The 20143-nt window shown below is 45.5% G+C and overlaps 1 protein-coding gene across 1 annotated transcript; it reads left to right on the forward strand.

Moving 5' to 3' along the window:
- Positions 1-1618: 1618 nt before the first annotated feature.
- Positions 1619-19599, forward strand: SDR9C7 (short chain dehydrogenase/reductase family 9C member 7). Its single transcript, XM_004601620.2, has 4 exons — positions 1619-1919; positions 6228-6486; positions 7330-7493; positions 19382-19599. Exons 1-4 carry the CDS (start codon positions 1619-1621, stop codon positions 19597-19599), a joined length of 942 nt encoding a protein of 313 aa, XP_004601677.1.
- Positions 19600-20143: the final 544 nt, after the last annotated feature.

Below are 20143 nucleotides of genomic sequence, written 5' to 3' on the forward strand. Positions count from 1 at the left end.
TTGAGCACTGCAAGGTGTGGCCTAAAAACAAACAAAAAAATGTACTGGTAGGGGTACTGATCTGAGAGCTGATGTGTCCTCAGTCCGTGACTCCCTCTATTTGCCTGTCACTGGGTCAGAGGGTGATCCTGACTGCTTGTAGTTCCAAAAGACTCCTCAGTGAGGATCCTATCATGTCCCAGGACCCAGGACCTGATCTCTTGAGTCTTTCCTGTCTGGGAGTTGATGCTTAACATCACCCTCTCTCTTTTCAAGGAAGGCCTTGCTTCTTGTGGCTTCAGGACCATGGAGGCATATCCATCTCGTGCAAAAACATTTATCATTCACCCTTCCACATACTGAAGATTCACTTAAGGGAAAAGAATTCCAAGGAAATGACAGTACATTCTCCTTGAGATCTATACGATATAAACCCTAGTTTAATTTATTTTGTATTAAAGAAATTCCCTACTCTTATTTACTTATGAACAGTTTTACAATAATACTTTTTTCTACAGTAGATCATGATAGGTAATAAGATTTTATAATTTACCAATAATAAAAATAAAGAGTAAAAACATTAATCAAAAAGTTAGAAATGACTCAAAATGTTAATTATTGGTACTTGTAAGTGAAATAAGAGCATATTTTTCTTGAATTCTTTTCTTTTCCCTCCAATTTTTCTGTCTCTATAGCTTTAATTGTACTATTGTGACAACTCATATTTTTGAGTGTTATATGTGGGATCAAATCCAGGGCAGTCTTTTACCCCTGTGGCATATATATTGTGTTCCTGGAACTTCATACATTTAGTTATGGATTTTTTTAACCTGACAGTTCCTAACAGGTGAAAAACAGAAATTTATAACTTTAAATAACTTAGCACTATCTCAGTTCCCTTTAACAAAATATTTGAAATTAGGAAGGAAGGAAGGAAGGATGGAAGGAAGGAAGGAAGGAAGGAAGGAAGGAAGGAAGGAAGGAAGGAAGGAAGGAAGGAAGGAAGGAAGGAAGGAAGGAAGGAAGGAAGAAGCCCGAGACAAGAGGGTCTATAAGAAGGGAGAAAAAGAAAAAGAAAAGAAATTATGAAAAGTAAGCCTAATTGAAAAACATTAACCAAAAAATGGTCGATGAAGACACACATACACACACATAAATTTTATTTCCATTCCTGCACTCATGACAACTGATTTTCGTCTGCTTGGGAAAGAATGTAGAATTTCCAACATGGTCTGCCCTTTGGAAACTGAGCCCTCCATTTTGATGTGCCCTGAAAGACCATCCTAGTAGGTGGTCCAATGCTTAGCACCGATATCGACACTGGGGTCTTCCTTGTCCTTGGCATCTTTACCCAACAGGACTAAGGGAGAAAGAGAGAGAGGCAGACACCAGGGCGGTTTGAGGTGACATGGCTTCAGGTTGAACTTGAATTTCTTGCATCTAAGCTAATTGATGTGGTGATGCATCCACCTATAAAAATTATAGTGGCTCACCCAGGGGCCCTGCACCTATTGCCAAGAGTAGAAGGGAGGAGAGCTTTTCCTCCCAACTAGTTCCAACAGACTGGGGCTCAGAAGACCAGCCTCGCCTGCTGCCTCCTGAGCCCGATCCTTCTCGGCCATCACCTCTTCCCTGCCTCATGGCGGCCATCACAGACCTCTCCTGTATGTACCGCTGGTTCAAGAACTGCAATCTGGTTCGCAACCTCTCGGACAAGTATGTCTTCATCACAGGCTGTGACTCGGGCTTCGGGAACCTGCTGGCCAGGCAGCTGGTTAACAGGGGCATGCGAGTTCTTGCTGCCTGCTACACGGAGGAGGGGGCCCAGAAGCTTCAGCAGGAGACGTCCTACCAGCTCCAGACCACCCTCCTGGATGTCACCAAGACGGAGAGCATCCGGGCGGCGGGCCAGTGGGTGAGGGACCAAGTGGGCGAGCAAGGTGGGGCAAATTGTCTTCTTAGACTCTTTCAGTATGTCCTTATTCTCTCTTTCTGCCACAGACATCTGGAGTCGTTTTCAGGGACTCTGTTGTTGGGGGGGGGCAGGTAGAAAGAGGTTCTGGGGCTCTGACTCAATGGGACTGGAAACCATTATGTTGTTGGGCTTGTTCCTACGAAGGGGATGTTTTCCTAGGAAGTTCTTTCTCCCAGAATAGGATATAGGGGTTCAGGATGGAGGTGGGGAAGATTATACTAAGAGGTGGTGAAGGAAAGATTTATTTCAAATGTTCAGGGGCTGGAGCAATAGCACAGCGGGTAAGGCGTTTGCCTTGCACGCGGCAGACCCGGGTTCGATTTCCAGCATCCCATATGATCTCCCGAGCACCGTCAGGAGTAATTCCTGAGTGCATGAGCCATGAGTAACCCCTGTGCATCGCCGGGTGTGACCCAAAAAAGCAAAAAAAAAAAAAAGTTCAAACATCTAAAGATGGGGTTGCTGCTTTGAGAGTTCACTATCCCTAACCACCAACTCCTATAGGAATGCAACACATTTCTCAGAATCCATCTGTGGGTAGGGGTGACACTAGTTTGGATGACTTAAGTGGGAATGTTTGCTCTTCCTGACTGTGAGCTAAGGCAGGAGAGAGGGAGAGAAGGTGGGGCAGAGAGACAAGACAGACATCTGCCCTTTTTCTTACCTCATGTTGGCTATTGGGTTGACCTCGATGTGAGTGCCTGCATCAGAAGTCACAGCTTCTATTGAGAAAGGAGCCTGTGGGCTGGGGCTGGACCAGGACAGGCGAGACTTGCCCGGGAGTTTCCTGCATGCAGGGTGTGGGTGCAGAAACAGGAGGAACGGGATGACTCTGCTGTAGGAGCAGCAGCCTCGGGGAGTCCTGGCTCCTAAAGCAGCTACTAGGAGATCCCGGTGGGGCCAGGAAAGCCCTGTGACTGCCAAGGGGCCAAAAGTAAACCCCCTACTTCTTCTCAAAGCCAGAATCTCCTTAAAAATGGAGATTAGGGGCTGGAGTGATAGCATAGAGGGTAGGGTGTTTGCCTTGCACGCGGCCGACCCGGGTTCGATTCCCAGCATCCCATGTGGTCCCCTGAGCACCACCAGGAGTAATTCCTGAGTGCAGAGCCAGGAGGAACCCCTGTGCATCACCAGGTGTGACTCAAAAAGCAAAAAAAAAAAAAAAGAGAGAGATTATTTTTCATAAGACTGGTCAGTATGGGTAGAGCACTTGCCTTGCATGCAGCTGACCCAGCTTCAATGCCCAGCACCCTATTGGCCCCCCAAACATTGCCAGAAGTGATACCTGAGCAAAGAGCAGACCTGAGCACCACTGGTGTGGCCCTAAAACTAAAACAAACAAAAAATAAAACTTGCAAAACAGGACATTTGGTCTCTTTTATTTGCTATATATTTCTTGTACCTAGATCGTTGTCTGACATCTAGCAAGATACTTAACAAATATTTGCTTAAGGAGTTAACTGATGAATAATTTAGTCTATGTCTTTCTTCAGAGATCTGCATTGCCCAGGACCCTACATTTTGCCTTGAGTTATTATATTAATGATTCACTGGGTATTTTTTCCTTCCTGTTGTTACTATCATAAGCACAAATATAGTGGCTTAAAACAAAAGATTTGCAGTGTTGCAGCTCTAGAGATCAGAAGTACAAAATAGATCTCTGTGGACTAAAATCTAGGTGGCATCAGAGCTATGTTCCTTCTGGGGAAACATAAGGAGAATCTAATTCCATTGCTTTTCTAGATTGTTGAGGCACCTACATTTCTCAGCTCATGAACTCTTCCTGTGTCTTCAAGGCCTGCAAGGTTGCGCTGAATAATCTTCACATATCTACCATATCTCTGCATCTCTTATCTTCACCACTTAGAGGACATTTGTAGATTTATTGTGCTGACCAGTCTTTTTGTTTGTTTATCTGTTTTGAGGTCATACCCAGTGGTGCTCAAGATTTTCTCCTGACTCTGCTCAGGTATCACTCCTGGTGGGGGGGGGGGTGTCAGAGAACCACATAGGATGCCAGGAATTGAACCCAGATTAGCCGAGTGTAAGGAAAGACCCCTACCCTTGTTGGCCAGTCTTATGTACAATAATCTGCATTTTTAGGGTCTTAATTGACAACTGAAATTCTGTCTGCTACCTTTATTTCTCTTGCCCGTATAATGCACCACAGCCATAGGTTCCAGAAATTAACATGTGAGCATCTGAAGGTCATTGCCTTGCCTACCTTGTTGGACAAAATTCTTGGTCTAAGGAATCACTAAGAAAATGATGACTGGAGGAATCAGTCAGGATGGGAGATGCGTGCCGAAAGTAGATTATGGACCAAATATGATGACTTCTCAGTGTCTATGTTGCAAGCCATAATGCCCAAAAGTAGAGAGAGAGTATGGGGAATATTGTCTGCCATGGAGGCAGGGGGATGGTGGTAAAGGGGGAGGATGGCATACCGGAGATAGTGGTGGTGGAGAATGTGCATTGGTGGAGGGATGATTGTTTGATCATTGTGTGATTATAACCCAAACATGAAAGCTTGTAATTATCTCACGGTGATTCAATTTAAAAAATTAAAAAATTTTTAAAAATTTAAAAAGAAACAAAATTCTCAGTCTAAGAGACACTGAAAAGTGGGGAGGAGTGATGTTTGCTTATTTGTTTGCTTGTTTGCTGGTTGCCCTGAGAGTGTCTGGGCATGGCAGGGGGCACAGCCCTAAGGCTGTCGGCATTGCTCTGATCGCTCTCTAGATTTCTTTGCAGGAGAAAAAACAAAAATTGGCTCTCCTGGTTCCCTAGCAAACAGAGCTGATTACCAGGAATGATTAGAAGTAATCAAGTTTCCCTCTTGGTAAGGCAGGGCTCTCAGAAGCCTCATTTTCTCCTCTATGGGACAAGAGATCTTCCCCAGCTCAGGGAAGGAAAGTTCTGAGTGTTTGCAGACAGTTGTTTTCCTGGGATTCCTCTAAATCAGGAGACAAGAAGATAAGGTGGGATCATAGCTTGAGTGGGAACCCAGATCCCAGATTTATGAGAGTTGGGTCGTGACTGGTACTCGCTTTAGAACAAAGTATGAAGGAGCATCTTGGGTTATTGAAATAGAGGTAAAAGAGTGGGGTGGGAAAGAAGAAGGAAAAGAGTCAGGGTAGAGGGTCCCTGAATTAAAGACCTTGAAGGTGGCCTTGGGGGTTATTTAGAGTTTTTCCAAAGTGTTTTATAAAATATCAATTACTCCTCTTCAAGTGGAATTTTACTTAGAAAATTTCCTTTCAACCCCAGGGAAGTAGGACACCGTCGTGTTTTCCTCCCTTAGTGGGTTCTGTGGTTTAGCCTGGAAAGTTCTCCAAATTGTGAGGCACTGGCTAGGAACAACCGGTATAGTCCAGGAGGACACACAGAGAGGATGTGACTTGTCCCAGCTGGAGATAGAACCAGGACAACCAGGTCTGGGCTCTGCAGAGATGAAATGACATTAACCACTTGCTATTCTCGCTACTTACACCAACTCAATTTGTCATTTCTGTAGCTATTTATTTTATATTAATACTTTATTTTATTTATAGTTATTATTTATTATTATTTGCTTTTTGGGTTTGTGAGTTCCTTGATGGGTAAGACCCTATCTTATTCATCTTATATCTCCAAAGCACTTTCCTCAGGGTTCTTTTGTTGTTGTTGTTATTGTTTGCTTACTTATTTGAGATTTTGAGTGAGTGGGCCACACTCAGCAGTGATCAGGAACTATTCCTGGCTCTGTGCTCAGGCATGACCCCTGGTGGTACTTTGGGAACCATATGTCGCTGGGGAACAGAACTGGGATGGACTGGATGCAAGGCAGTTCTTTTAAACCTTTCTTGTTCCTGTGCACTTTCCCTGTAACCAATACAACATAAATGCATGAATGAATGGGTGAATATGAGAATGGATGAATGAATGATCTGATTTGGGTAAAGTATGAATGTAGTTGGTTTCTTATATCTAACAGGAGGAAAGCATAATAGGAGGAGAAATTCAAATATCAATTCATTATTATAAATGATATCTCTCTTGCCAGGGCTAACCTTTTAGATACTAGTGGATAAAGCCTAGAATGTTGCTGGCACAAGGTTCAACTAGATTAAGAATCAGGAAAAGCTCCCCTTTGGAGAAAAAGAATTAGGAAAGGAATATTTCTTTCTTGGGGATTTCATCACTCCCCATTCTCTGCCTTCTGCAGTTCCAAGCAGGTACTTATTCAGACACTGATGACCTCATGTTTTCCCTCCACTCCTCTTACCCCCAGGCCTTTGGGCTTTGGTCAATAATGCTGGTGTGGGCCTGCCCAGCGGTCCCAATGAATGGCTGACCAAGGAGGACTTTGTGAAGGTCATCAATGTGAACCTGGTGGGACTGATTGAAGTGACTCTCCAGATGCTGCCCATGATCAAGAAAGCTCGGGGAAGAGTTGTCAACATGTCCAGCTCCGGTGGCATAGTGGCTCTCATCGGTGGTGGCTACTGCGTCTCCAAGTTCGGTGTTGAGGCCTTCTCTGACAGCATCAGGTGACTCGGCACTGCAAATTGCTAGGGTTGGAGATCCTGGGAGTTTCACCTAGGAAGAGAGAGCTTGGGAGAACAGCCTGCGGGTAGAGGGGCTTGGGGAGTCTAGAATATGGAAGGTAAGACAGTGGCAAGAGGAAAGGCTAACCCTTAGGAGGCCCTTCCAAGGACCATGAGAACAGGGTTCGTGGTGATAGAACTATCTTTCTGCCTTCCCTCCTTTTCTCAGTTTAAGAAAAACCCTATTTGGGGCTGGAGCAATAGCACAGCAGGTAGAGCGTTTGCCTTGCATGTGACTGACTGGGTTGATTCCCAGCATCCCATAGGGTCCCCTGAGCACCGCAAGGGGTAGTTCCTGAGTGCAGAGCCAGGAGTGACCCCTGTGCACCGCCGGGTGTGACCCAAAAAGCCAAAAAAAAAGAAAAAAGAAAAACCCTGTTTGCTTTTTTTGGTGAGAGATGGAGAACAACCCCCACCCAAAAGACAGAGAAGTCCTGGGGCAGATGTATGCCTGGATAGACCCTCAGACAAGTGTTTGGGCGCTGTCTAGATCCCCCCTCCTCAGTCCCATTGACAGGTGTGTTTGGGGGAGGGATGGGGAAGGACTGTGAGGGCTGAGGCTTCAGTGTTAATGTCTGCTGTCTTCCTCTTGGTTGGGTTTGCCTCAGGGGACACCCCAGACAAAGTGTATTTGCATTAAGGAAACACCTGGGCTGGCACAAATATGAGGCATTCACCTCCAGCCTCCTGGGGAAAGAGATGCCTCTAAAGGTGTCAGAGGTAACTTTCCCTCATAATCTTTTGTACGCTTGGGACCCCAGACTGAGTTGAACTTTTCTATCCCAGGCGTGAGATGCATTACTTTGGAGTGAAGGTCAGCATCATCGAGCCAGGAAACTACCGGACGAGCATTCTGGGCAGGGAAGGTGTGGAGCTGCGCATGCGGAAGCTGTGGGAACGGCTGCCTCAGGAGACCCGGGACAGCTACGGAGAGGATTACTTTCTTATCTGTAAGTTCCCCTGGGGAGAGCAGGTTGTCTGTGAGGGACAGGTACCTCTGGGGAGGGTGCTCCTCATCCACTTTCACCTTGCAGAGGATGGGACGGAGACTGAGAGGGGTCATGGGCCCAAGGCTACATAGTTTGTGGCAGAATTGGGGCTGCCAAGCCCTGGTACCTGTACCCCGAAGCATCATTACGCAGGTGATGCAGGTGAAAATATACAAGAGGAACACAGGAACTGATCACAAGCACAGCTGCTTGTGCCAGACTGCCTGGGTTGGAATTCTGGCCCTACCACTTAGCATCTAAGAGACTGAGTATGTTGCCTAATCACTCTATGCCTCAGTTTTTCTTATCTGTAAAATAGACTAGGGGCCAGAGCAATAGTACAGCAGGTTAGGCATTTGCTTTGCATGCAACCAACCCAGATTCGATCCTTGGCACCACATATAGTCTCCTAAGCACCGCAGGAGTGATCCCTAAGTGTGGAGACAGGAGTAATACCTGAGCACCACTGGGTGTACCACAAAACCAATAAATAAATAAATAAATAAATAAAAATAAGGGCTGAAGTAATAGTATGGCAGGTAGAGAGTTTGCTTTGCATACAGCCCACTGGGTTTAATCTAAAGCATCCCATATTGTTCCTCAACCACAACCAGGAGTAATTCCTGAGCACAGAGCCAGGAATAACCCCTAAGAATTGCTGGGTGTCAAAAGCATAAATAAACAAAATGGACTAATTGCAGCATCAATATCACAGGACTGCTTTGAGGCTTACTATATCGTGATGCACCTTGATGCTGTACCTGCTATTAAAATAAAAAATGAGCAGCAAGACACATGTGGACTGGGCTCTGCTCCTCTCTCTCTGAGCTAAAGGTTTCCTGTGAGTCTCAGGTGATGGGGGACGGTAGAGGTGGAATATCACCACCTTTTACTATACTGCCCCAAATTTCGGACAACTTCACTTTGAAGGCTAAGTAAAGCCTCCAGGGACAAACGACAGGGCATGGTGGTGGGTGGGAGTTGTTTGAAGGCACAGCTGAGGAGGTCTCCACTGAAAGGCCTGGTAGCCCACCTGTGGTAGGAGAGAAAGGGGCTCCTGAGGACCAGGAACCCCACATCTGCTCCAACCTGGTCATCTCAGTTCATTTCAGAAGATGATCCACAAGACTTTCTAGTTCCCTCCACGTTGGGTTCCGAGAGCCTGGCGGGAGAGCAGTTCCTCAGTGCCACCCTTGTGTGGAGCAGCATCTCGGGAGCAGAAACGGGCAGTGGTGCAATTAGCAGGCACGTCCTTGCAGGCATCGCGTGTCTCCAGAGTTGCGTCGCTGAGGCCTTTAGCCAGTCAGGAAGGTGGGGCTAGCTGCCCCAGAAAGATGCTGCTTCCTTGGCATCTCTGTAGTGCAGTTCCACCTTTCCCTGACCCAGATTTATTCTTTCTTTTGTACTTGTGTTCCATAAACATCACCAAAAGCCAGTTTATTGTAGCAGTCAAGCCCTTGGACCCTGAGAGCAAATTTCAGCTCTCTTACTTGTCTTGAGAAATTTATTCAGTTTTCACATTAGTAATAAGCTAAAAGAATTAAATGACTTCATACATATAAAATGCTTAAACTACTACCTAATATCTCATCAAAGCAATCTGACTGTGGGGCTGGAGCAATAGCACAGCGGGTAGGTTGTTTGCCTTGCACGCAGCTGACCAGGATTCGATTCCCAGCATCCCATATGGTCCCCTGAGCACCACCAGGAGTAATTCCTGAGCGCAGAGCCAGGAGTAACCCCTATGCATCACTGGTGTGACCCAAAAAGCAAAAAAAAAAAAAAATCTGATTGTGAAGTTCCTTTTTATTATCTTTACTTAGACTGAGTATACCTTCCCTTCCTATAAGAGGTGCCTAAAAGCTCTACGTCTAATACACTGTAAAAGGGATTCTTAGATAGTGAATATCCAAGAGATGAAAGTTAAAAAACAAACCTGGAAATAATGGAAGAACTAAATTCAATCACTCAATCAAATCCCCAGCAGGGACCTATCTACTCAAGATGTACTTTAGTGACACACTCTCCTGGACATCCCACATCAACCAACTAAAAATTCAAGGCACCAAAAACCAATGAAACTTATCATAGATTTCATTGAGTGCCTCCCATGTGCCAGGAATTGCTCTGGCTGGGGAATGAGAAGGCATCAGGTAGGCAAGCCCATGGCTTGCTGCCAAATATTAAGGCCCAGTAAGGGAGAAAGATGTAAAAACAGACACATGTTTTTTTTTTAATTTATTTATTTTTAATTAGAGAATCACCGTGAGGGTACAGTTACAGATTTATACACTTTTGTGCTTATACTTCCCTCATACAAAGTTTGGAACCCATCCCTTCACCAGTGCCCATTCTCCACCACCCGTAAACCCAGTGTCCCTCCCACCCTCCCCAATCCCATCTCCCCCCCACCCCACCCTGCCACTGTGGCAAGGCATTCCCTTCTGTTTTCTCTCTCTAATTAGCTGTTGTGGTTTGCAATAAAGGTGTTGAGTGGCCGCTGTGCTCAGTCTCTAGCCCTCATTCAGCCCGCAACTCCCTTCCCCCACATGGCCTTCGACTACAATGTAGTTGGTGATCGCTTCTCTGAGTTGACCTTTCCCCGGAATGTGAGGCCAGCCTCGAAGCCATGGAGTCAACCTCCTGGTACTTATTTCTACAGTTCTTGAGTGTTAGTCTCCCACTCTGTTATTCTATATACCATAGATGAGTGCAATCTTTCTATGTCTGTCTCTCTCTTTCTGACTCATTTCACTCAGCATGAAACTTTTCATGCCCATCCACTTGACTACAAAATTCTTGACCTCCTTTTTTCTAACAGCTGCATAGTATTCCATTGTATAGATGTACCAAAGTTTCCTCAACCAGTCATCCGTTCTGGGGCATTCGGGTTTTTTCCAGATTCTGGCTATTGTAAACAGTGCTGCGATGAACATACATGTGCAGATGTTGTTTCGATTGTACTTTTTTGCCTCTCTGGGATATATTCCCAGCAGTGGTATTGCTGGGTCAAATGGGAATTCAATATCTAATTTTTTGAGAGTCGTCCAAATTGTTTTCCAGAAGGGCTGAACCAGTCGGCATTCCCACCAGCAGTGAAGAAGGGTCCCTTTCTCCCCACATCCTCTCCAACAGCGGTTGCTTTTGTTCTTTTGGATGTGTGCTAGAACAGACACATGTTTAACAACAAATGTGGCTGGTTCTATTGCTATGAACAGAGAATAAGGATAGGAGTTGGGACCCCAGTTAGATGGTGTTTTAAGGGATCTCCTCTGAGTTAACTTCAAAGATGAATAATTTAGTCACTGATAGAAATTTGAAAGAAGACACATACAGGATGGATTCTGTAGAAATCTCTGAGGCAACCAACTTCAGAGGAATATTAAAGGTACTAGAGGTGGGAGTGGAGCAGGGGTCTGCGGAGGACACAGAATAAATCAGAGCAGCATTTCCCAACCAAGGGCATATGTCCTTCTGTGGATCCTTGGAATATTTGGAGGCTGAGAATAAAAAATACACAAATGGGGAACCACAGCATGAGATTAGAAGGTCAGTAAGTAGGATGGGGTGTGGGGGGCCCACAGGAAGGAAACAAGGTGAGATGAGACCATGTGAAAAAAAAGAAATGAAGAAACACTAAAGGGGCTGGAGTGATAGCACAGCGGGGAGGGCGTTTGCCTTGCACGCGGCCGACCCGGGTTTGATTCCCAGCATCCCATATGGTCCCCCAGCACCGCCAGGAGTAATTTCTGAGTGCAGAGCCAGGAATAACTCCTGTGCATCGCTGGGTGTGACCCGAAAAGAAAAAAAAAAAGAAAGAAAGAAAAAGAAACACTAAAGTAGAGGATCAAAGCACTCTGAGAATGAGGTGGGGACTGGCTTGTTCTTAACAAAGACTGTTTTGGCTGGTGCAGTATTCCAGGATCCACCTGATGGAGGCTGGGACAGGCGGAGGGGGTGGAAAGCAGTTGAAATATGTCAGGTGTATGTTCAGCCTGCTAGTATAGAAAGGGAGAGGAGGTCATTGAGGTTGAGTGCTGTATCATTCATTCATTGATTTAAAGAAGGCCAGGGGCAGGGGTCTAGCTCAGAGATACAGTACAGGGCTAGAGTGATAGCACAGCGGGTAAGGGGTTTGCCTTGCACGCAGCTGACCCGGGTTCGATTCCCAGCATCTCATAGGGTCTCCCAAGCACCGCCAGGAGTCATTCCTGAGTGCAGAGCCAGGAGTAACCCCTGTGCATCACTGGGTGTGACCCAAAAAGCAGAGATACAGTACAATATGGGGTGGGGTGTTATAGTACAGGATGGGGTGTTTGCCTTGATGAAGACTACCCAGTCCAACCATCAGCACTGAACAAACTTTGCCAAGCATTACCAGGAATGATCTCTGAGCACAAAGCCAGGAGTAAGCCCGAGCTCAACTGGATGTGTTCCGACCCAATCCTCACCTACACACACAAAATTTAAAAGGCTTGGGGCTGGAGCAATAGCACAGCGGGGAGGGCGTTTGCCTTGCACGCAGCTGACCCGGCTTTGATTCCCAGCATCCCATATGGTCCCCTGAGCACCACCAGGAGTAATTCTTGAGTACAGAGCCAGGAGTAACCCCTGTGCATTGCCAGGTGTTACCCCCAAAAAAAAAAAAGCAAACTTTAAAAGGCTCCGGAGAAAACATTTGAAAGAACATTGTTTGAAGAAAGAAAGTTTTTGTTCTGGGTGTTTTAGGAAGAAAAATGTAAAGATTTTTCCTAAGTAAAAAGCTTTTTTTTTGTTTGTTTGTTTTTTTTTTTTTTGCTTTTTGGGTCACACCCAGCAATGCACAGGGGTTACTCCTGGTTCTACACTCAGGAATTACCCCTGGCGGTGCTCAGGGGACCATATGGGATGCTGGGATTCGAACCTGGGTCAGCCTGGGTCGGCCGCATGCAAGGCAAGCGCCCTACCCGCTGTGCTACTGCTCCAGCCCCATCCTAAGTAAAAAGCTTTTGAGGCCTCAAAAATGACAGAAAATCCACCCCAAATTCTGCTTATAATTTAAGCAGAAAAATAATTTCTTCACTTCTAATACAAATTGTTGGGAGATATGAGTTTAAGACATAGGTTTGATCTAGTTCACAAATAGTGTTGTTAGGGTCTAGTTTCACCCAGTTGGTTTTGTTTTGTTTTGTTTTGTTTTGTTGCTTTTTGGGTCACACCTGGCGATGCACAAGGGTCAACCCTGGCTCTACACTCAGGAATTACCCCTGGCGGTGCTCAGGGGACCATATGGGATGCTGGGATTCGAGCCCGGGTTGGCCGCGTGCAAGGCAAATGCCGTACCCGCTGTGCTATTGCTCCAGCCCCATAGTTTTGCCCAGTTTTTAAGCTCTGCTTCTCTGAGGTTTGTTTTTGGGTTTTTTTTGGGCATGGAACCCAGGATTTCACACACATGAGGTATGTGCTCCACCACTGAGCTATATACCTGTCCTTTTGCCTCTATTCCTTTTGCGTCGGCTCTAGTCTGGCAAGCTCTTTTCCATGTGACATGGTTATAGCTCGCACGGCAGAGCCTGGCAAGCCCCCCGTGGCGTATTCAATAGGCCAAAAACAGTAACAACAAGTCTCACAATGGAGACGTTACTGGTGCCCACTCGGGACAACAGTGCTACAGTGCTACATGGCTATAGCAGCCATCTCTCCCAGGGTTAGCAGTCTCTGTAATTTGTAGGCCTACAATGGCATAACTGGAGGGAACTGCCAAAGCCTGAGCCTCTCACTATGTTAAAGTTTCAAGTTGGGCCCTGGGCCCTGCCCATTCCAAAGGACTAAAAGAAGCAAGAGTCCCCAGAAAGAAACCTGCAACTGCTGCTCTGAAATGGTGATTGGATGGGAATTAATCCAATTATCCTGCCTAAGAGCCCCCAAAACTCTCCCTTAGCAAAGACACCCAATTAATTTAAGGAACTACCAATAAACTGAGGTGAACTATATGTGCAGGCAGTGCCTGGAAACCTCACAAAGTCATCTTATCAACCAAGATGCTCCACGCAGACAAAAGGTAGTCTTCCTTCAGTGAGATCAAGAAAAGATTATGTAGAGAAGAAGGGAGATGACTCAGGGGGTTGGAGCACATTCTTTGCTTGCAGGAGCCCCTCTGAAATCCATGATCCGAGCTAATGTAGTTCTTTTGGACAGTTGTGAAGATTAGGCTTATAAGATGCCATTAGGCTGGTAACTGTAGTATGTCCCATAGTTTCAGAGTAATATTTTTAGGCAACCAATTGACTACTTTTATATATTTTTATATATTTTCTGATGCTTTTTTATATAAAATAAGCATTTATACCCTTTTTTTTTTTTTTTGCTTTTTGGGTCACACCTGGCGATGCACAGGGGTTACTCCTGGATCTGCACTCAGGAATTACCCCTGGCCATGCTCAGGGGACCATATGGGATGCTGGGATTTGAACCCGGGTCGGCCGCGTGCAAGGCAAACGCCCTACCCGCTGTGCTATCTCTCTAGCCCCTATACCCTAATTTTTACTTCAGCTTAGTGTTTATTAGAAGACAAAAAGGATACATAAATATCTGGAAATCTGGGAGAGGGTATCTGAAAGCAAATACAGTACCATAAAGCTTCACCAAGGGGCTGGAGCAATAGCACAGTGGGTAGGGCATTTCCCTTGCATGTGGCCGACCCAGGTTCAATTCCCAGCATCCCATATGGATATGGTCCCCCAAGCACCACCAGGAGTAATTCCTGAGTGCACAAGCCAGGAGTAACCCCTGTACAGTGCCGGGTATGACCCAAAAAGAAAAAAAAGAAAAAGCTGCACCAAAGGACATACCCACAAACAAAGCACGTTCAAGACTTAATTATGCTGTTGTAAGTTTTCCCTGAAGTGATGAGTGATACTGTAGTGAGTTTTAAAGAATAAACAAGAGTTCACCAATAGGAAAATAAGGCGGCAGATGCTTTCCACAGAGGAAAGAAGAGGAACTACATTTTGGAGACAGACTATAGCTCTGGATTCTTTTGGAGGCAGTGTGGGTCAGGGTTTAGATTGCAGGGGACCCAGCTACACAGTTTTAGTTTCCATTATGAAGTCTGAGCATCCTCTCAGATAGTGAGGGGCACTGAAGAATGTAAAGCTCTGGGGCTGGAGCGATAGCACAGCGGCGAGGGCATTTGCCTTGCACATGGCCGACCCAGGTTCAATTCCCAGTATCCCATATGGTCCCCTGAGCACCACCAGGGGTAATTCCTGAGTGCAGAGCCAGGAGTAACCCCTGGGCATCACCGGGTGTGACCCAAAAAGCAAAAAAAAAAAAAAAAAAAAGTAAAGCTCTGACAGGATAGGAGCTCAGCAGACACTTCATTGTTGTTAATTGACTGCTTCAAATGAACTCTGAAGGGTTTCCGGTAGGAGATGAGGCTGGGAATGATCGGAAATCAGAGCATAAAAGGCTGTGGAAGCTCTGCGGAGTAGGGTGTCTCCTACTACAGGCATAGAAGAGTCATTTAAATGGCTCCAAAATGACCCAATCAGATTTGTCTCTGTGGGAAAGATGGAGTGTGGAGACAGGAAACCAGCTGGAGGCCCTCGCAGACTCCAGGGATGCAGTGACAAAGGCAGCAGGTTAGAAGCTGTGATGCTTATATAAAGTATGTGTGGCAGGGGCAGTCTGTGGGGACCAGCTAAAGAAATGCATAGGAGTGTCCACACACACACACATACACACTCTTGCAAGTTATAGTAGCCAAACAAAAGGGCCCTTGGCCTGTGAGAACTCTGAAACCAGGCTAGTTATCTTGATGATTTTTTTCCTATACCCACAAAAGGTTTTTGTTTTGTTTTGTTTTGTTTTTTTGTTTTTGGGTCACACCTGGCGATGCACAGGGGTCACTCCTGGCTCTGCACTCAGGAATTACTCCTGGCGGTGCTCAGGGGACCATATGGGATGCTGGGATTTGAACCTGGGTTGGCCGCGTGCAAGGTAAACGCCCTACCCACTGTGCTATCTCTCCAGCCCCCACAAAAGTGTTTTTGAAGGCCAGCATATGTTTAGAGACCATTGTGGCAATATATAGTATTAGATATATCAAGAGTCAATATAGAATATTGTCTATTAAGATGGCATGTTTTAAAATTAAATATATACTGTTTAGTTGCATTTATTTAGATACACATTTGGGAGATCTTCCCCACTGGTGATGGGTGCTACAGGGCCACCCCAGGGTGATCAGAAGGCCATGCAATGTTGGGAATTAAACCTGGACCAGGCATCTACTCTCGACCTTTGAGCTATCTCCCAGCCCTATTTAGACATTTTCTTTTTAATTTCTCCAGCACCTTCCCTCATGAAAGGTTTTTTAAATTTTATTTTGTTTTATTTTTGGCAAGCTCCCCATGGCATATTTGATATGCCAAAAACAGTAACAATAACGGGTCTTATTTCCCTTGACCCTGAAAGAGCCTCCAATATGGCACCGTTTGGAAGGACGAGTAAGGAGAGGCTGCTAAAATCTCAGGGCTGGGACAATTGGAGACGTTACTGGCACTTGCTCAAGCAAATTGATGAACAATGGGATGACAGTGATACAATGATACAGTGATTTTATTTTTATAAAGTTGTTCACAGTAATTCATTACATTTAATATTCAAATACCAATCCCACCACCATTGCACCTTCCCACCACCATATTTCTAATGTTTCCACCCCAAATCCCAAAATGTGCACCCCAAGATAGAACTGAAAGAATTAATTTTGTACTGCTTGTTATGAATAATCCATATTTAGACATTTTTATACTGGAAATAGCTAGTGAATGGCACCCCAGTATGGATACACCTTCAAGAAGCAGCAGGAAGCATCACAAGTACAAACACATGAGCAGAATACAGTATTTTTATCCTAATTTGCCTGGAGTTGAGTCACAATCCCACCGAGTACCACTAGGAGCAACATGGTCACCTGCCAAGTTTCTTTCTTGAGTCACTACTTAAGCCCACACTCAGTGCCAAAGACTGCACCCTGCGACTTTATAGCTTAGGTCTTGCATATTTTCTCCTATAATGAAGATTTTTTTCCTAGCAACCTGAATCCAAGATCCATGCTCTTCTCTGTATCGAGACTGAGAGGAAGGGCCTAAGTACATGCGTTGACCATACATGCTACTCTGTGTCTCGCATGGGGGCCCATGCAAAATCAGAGCTTAATAAATACTGAAAAGAGGAATGAAGGAATGTGCCTTCTCCTGCTTGCCCTGTCTCAGGTCACGCTTCCTTCCCAGCATCCAGGGCCCAGTGCCAAAACCACTGTCACGTGGCCTTACTCCTCCCTCATCAGCCCACACAGGCTTCCCTGGCTCTGATAGAGCACCCAGGAACTTTGAGCATCTCCACTGAACCCCAAAGCTCTCACCTTCCTGCCTGAGCCCAGCTGGCAGTGAGCTCAGGCTGAGGCTGGAGGACAAGAAGTCAGTTGTAGAAAATTCCTGCCCTGTCGACATTCTAGATTGAAGTCTGAGTGGCTCTTGAGTACCCAAAATGTAACCTGCCTTTTTCATTGAAGCAGTTTTACAGAGTGGGGAGCAAAAAGGACTGTCTTGCCTTGTCATTGGCTCACTGGTGTCCTACGTGGAGAAGGTCACTGTCCTGTGTTCCTGAGCCCTTTCCAAACTTGGGCAAATTTTGGGCCCAGGTTTCTTTCAAGTTTTAATCCCTTATCAGGAAGTCTGGCTCTATGGCACCTTTTCTTCTAGGGTTCTTGGGATTCTCATTGCAGTATAAGTCCCACTGACCCACCATGTCGCAGCATCCTGAAATGAGGGTGCAGATCACCTCATTAGGTTCCAAGTATCCTGTAACATATTTCCTATTCCTGTCGGGACATTTGGCAGTGCCTTTTAACCATTTCCACACCTGTTCACGTGATGTTAAGAGACCATCACCTTTGATTCTTCATTATTTTAAAATTTTAAAGAATTGATTTACAAAGGTATTGATAGCTGAGTTTTAGTCATACAATATTTCAACACCAATCCCACCACCAGTATCAACTTCCCTTCACCAGTATTCCCATATTACCATACTCCAGCCCCTTACCTCCAGCCAAACCCCACTCCTCCCACCCCCCACCTGTCACCCTGACAAGCACATTACAAAGTTCAGTGGTTGAAGCTTAGACCTCATGTTTCAGTGTTGTTGAACCTGGCTTTGGGCATAGTTATATTCTCCCACATCCCAAGTATAATCAAAACCCCAACCCCTGTTCCCCATTACTTACCTTTCAAGGGGAGTGGGGGGTGCGAGAAGAAAGTCACTGTATCACTGTTATCCCATTGTTCGTCGACTTACTCGAGTGGGCACCAGTAACGTCTCTATTACACTCAGCTCTAAGATTTTACAAGCCTCTCCTTACCCGTCTTTCCCAACAATTGGAGGCTCTTTCAGGGTCAGGGGAATGAGACCTATCGTTACTGTTTTTGGCATATCGAATACGCCACGGGTAGCTTGCCAGGCTCTGCCATGTGGGTAGGATGCTCTCGGTAGCTTGCTGGGCTCTCCGAGAGGTATGTATCTGTTACTGTATTTGGGATATGAATACACCATGGGGAGCTTGCCAGGCTCTCCCAAGCGGGCCATAGACTCTCAGTATCTTGTCAGGTTGTCCAAAAGGGAGAAGAGGCTATTAGATGTCTTCCGGGAGCTTGGTTTTATAGTCTCTAGATGTTGGCCATTGATGGGATTACACGGCGCTGGGGGCAGTCTCTGGGTGTGACCACCTAGCTACTGGAAGATGTGGCATCTGGTTGGAAGAGGCCCAGTCCCGATCCGAGTAGCCTTGGAGATCTTGGCCCCGGGTCCCGCACACCTGGGTTTCTCCGCCGGTTCCCCCATGCGTGAGGCTCGTCCGAACATGTGGAGAGTGGCCCTGAGCGTGGCCATGGCTGGGTTCAGGGGAAGAAAGTACATTCACTAATGCTTTACAAACAACCTTTCTGTGTCCCAGAGTGTCTGAGTCATACCATGGTCTTAGGATGAAGGTTAGGAAAGCACACTGTTTCTTTCAGTAATAAAAATAAGTGCCTCGCACATATGAAGCATACACTCTACCAACAAGCCATACCCCCCAGTCAGCATTATTATTTTTCAATCACATTTTCTCCTGCTCAATTTTTTTTCAAAAATTAGAGAAAAATGTAGGAGGGGAGAAAGCCACTGGCTTTAGGTTCTGCCAATCAGACATTTTCACCAATTTTCTTTCAATTTTGCTATGTGTTTACATACACTTACTTTCCATCCTGTCGTCCCCCATTGTCTAGCTTATTATTACTCATTAGAGCATGAATTATCTATATTTTGCAGATCATAAAATGTTACTCTCAAGGTTAAACGCAACAAATAATAGCAGAAGTGGGCACAATCTCATTGCAGTCTGATGCAATAGTAGGAACCCAATGCACAAGTGTTCAATTCAGGAAGGAAAATTAGATTAGGGACTGGAGCAGTAGTACAGCGGGTAGGGCGTTTGCCTTGCATGTGGCTGACCTGGGTTTGATTCCCAGCATCCCATATGGTCCTCTGAGCACTGCCAGGGGTGATTCCTGAGTGCAGAGCCAGGAGTGACCCCTGTGCATCACCAGGTGTGACCCAAAATGAAAAAAAAAAAAAAGAAAATTAGATTATTTGTAGGGTGTTTGTATAATGGAAAACATACAGGGTATGGAATATACCTAATATATTAGATTAGTTATCTGATAGAAGCAGAACTAAATAAAATTCAGGGGGGAAAAATCACCCCTTTTTTTTTGAAGACCATCAAAGATTTGTTTGTTTTCTCCTCCTGTGCCCTCAAACAGACACCCACAAGTTAAAAAACATGATGCAGTTGGCAGAGCCAAGAATTGATCAAGTCACCAACAGCATGGAGCATGCAGTGGTTTCCCGGAGTCCCCGCATTCGCTACAACCCTGGCTTGGACGTCAAGCTCCTCTACCTCCCTTTGTCTAAGTTGCCCACTCCTGTGACAGATTTTATCCTGAGCCGGTATCTTCCACGGCCAGCAGACAGTGTTTGAACTGGGGACAACTGAGGGGTCAACGGAATGTAGAGGAGGGAGGTGGGAGAGGGGGGGTCACAAGAACTGGTACCAGATGTTCTAGGGACATTACTTGGTTGACATGCACCACTGGAAGTTTTGGTAACTTCTGACAGAAGAGAAGTAGAGAAGTGCCTCTTTCCATTCTTCGAGACCCACAAAAACCTGAGGTGGCCCTTGCAAGTTCAAAGAATTACAGCATGGCTCCAAGAATATCTGTCATCTTGGCAGGATATGGCTTTTTCCAGACCTGGACAAATCAAGGAGAGAAAATCTAGCGCCTGCCTAATTATGAGCCTCTCCAGTCATCATCATCACTGGATAATATTGTGGGATAATGTTGCCCACAGAAGAACCTCAAACACTTTCCAATTATGTCTCTAAATATGAATTAACCTCTAAACAGTTCATTGTTTAAGGTTTGTTGTAGCCCAAACAAGAAACATATAATAACAGTAGTTAAAAGTTTGCAATATTTTTCTTTCTCTTAAAATTTCCCTATCTGTAGGTTATTGGGATCCAC

The sequence above is a fragment of the Sorex araneus genome, chromosome 2, assembly GCF_027595985.1.
Source record: "Sorex araneus isolate mSorAra2 chromosome 2, mSorAra2.pri, whole genome shotgun sequence".
NCBI classification, from domain to species: Eukaryota; Metazoa; Chordata; class Mammalia; order Eulipotyphla; family Soricidae; genus Sorex; species Sorex araneus.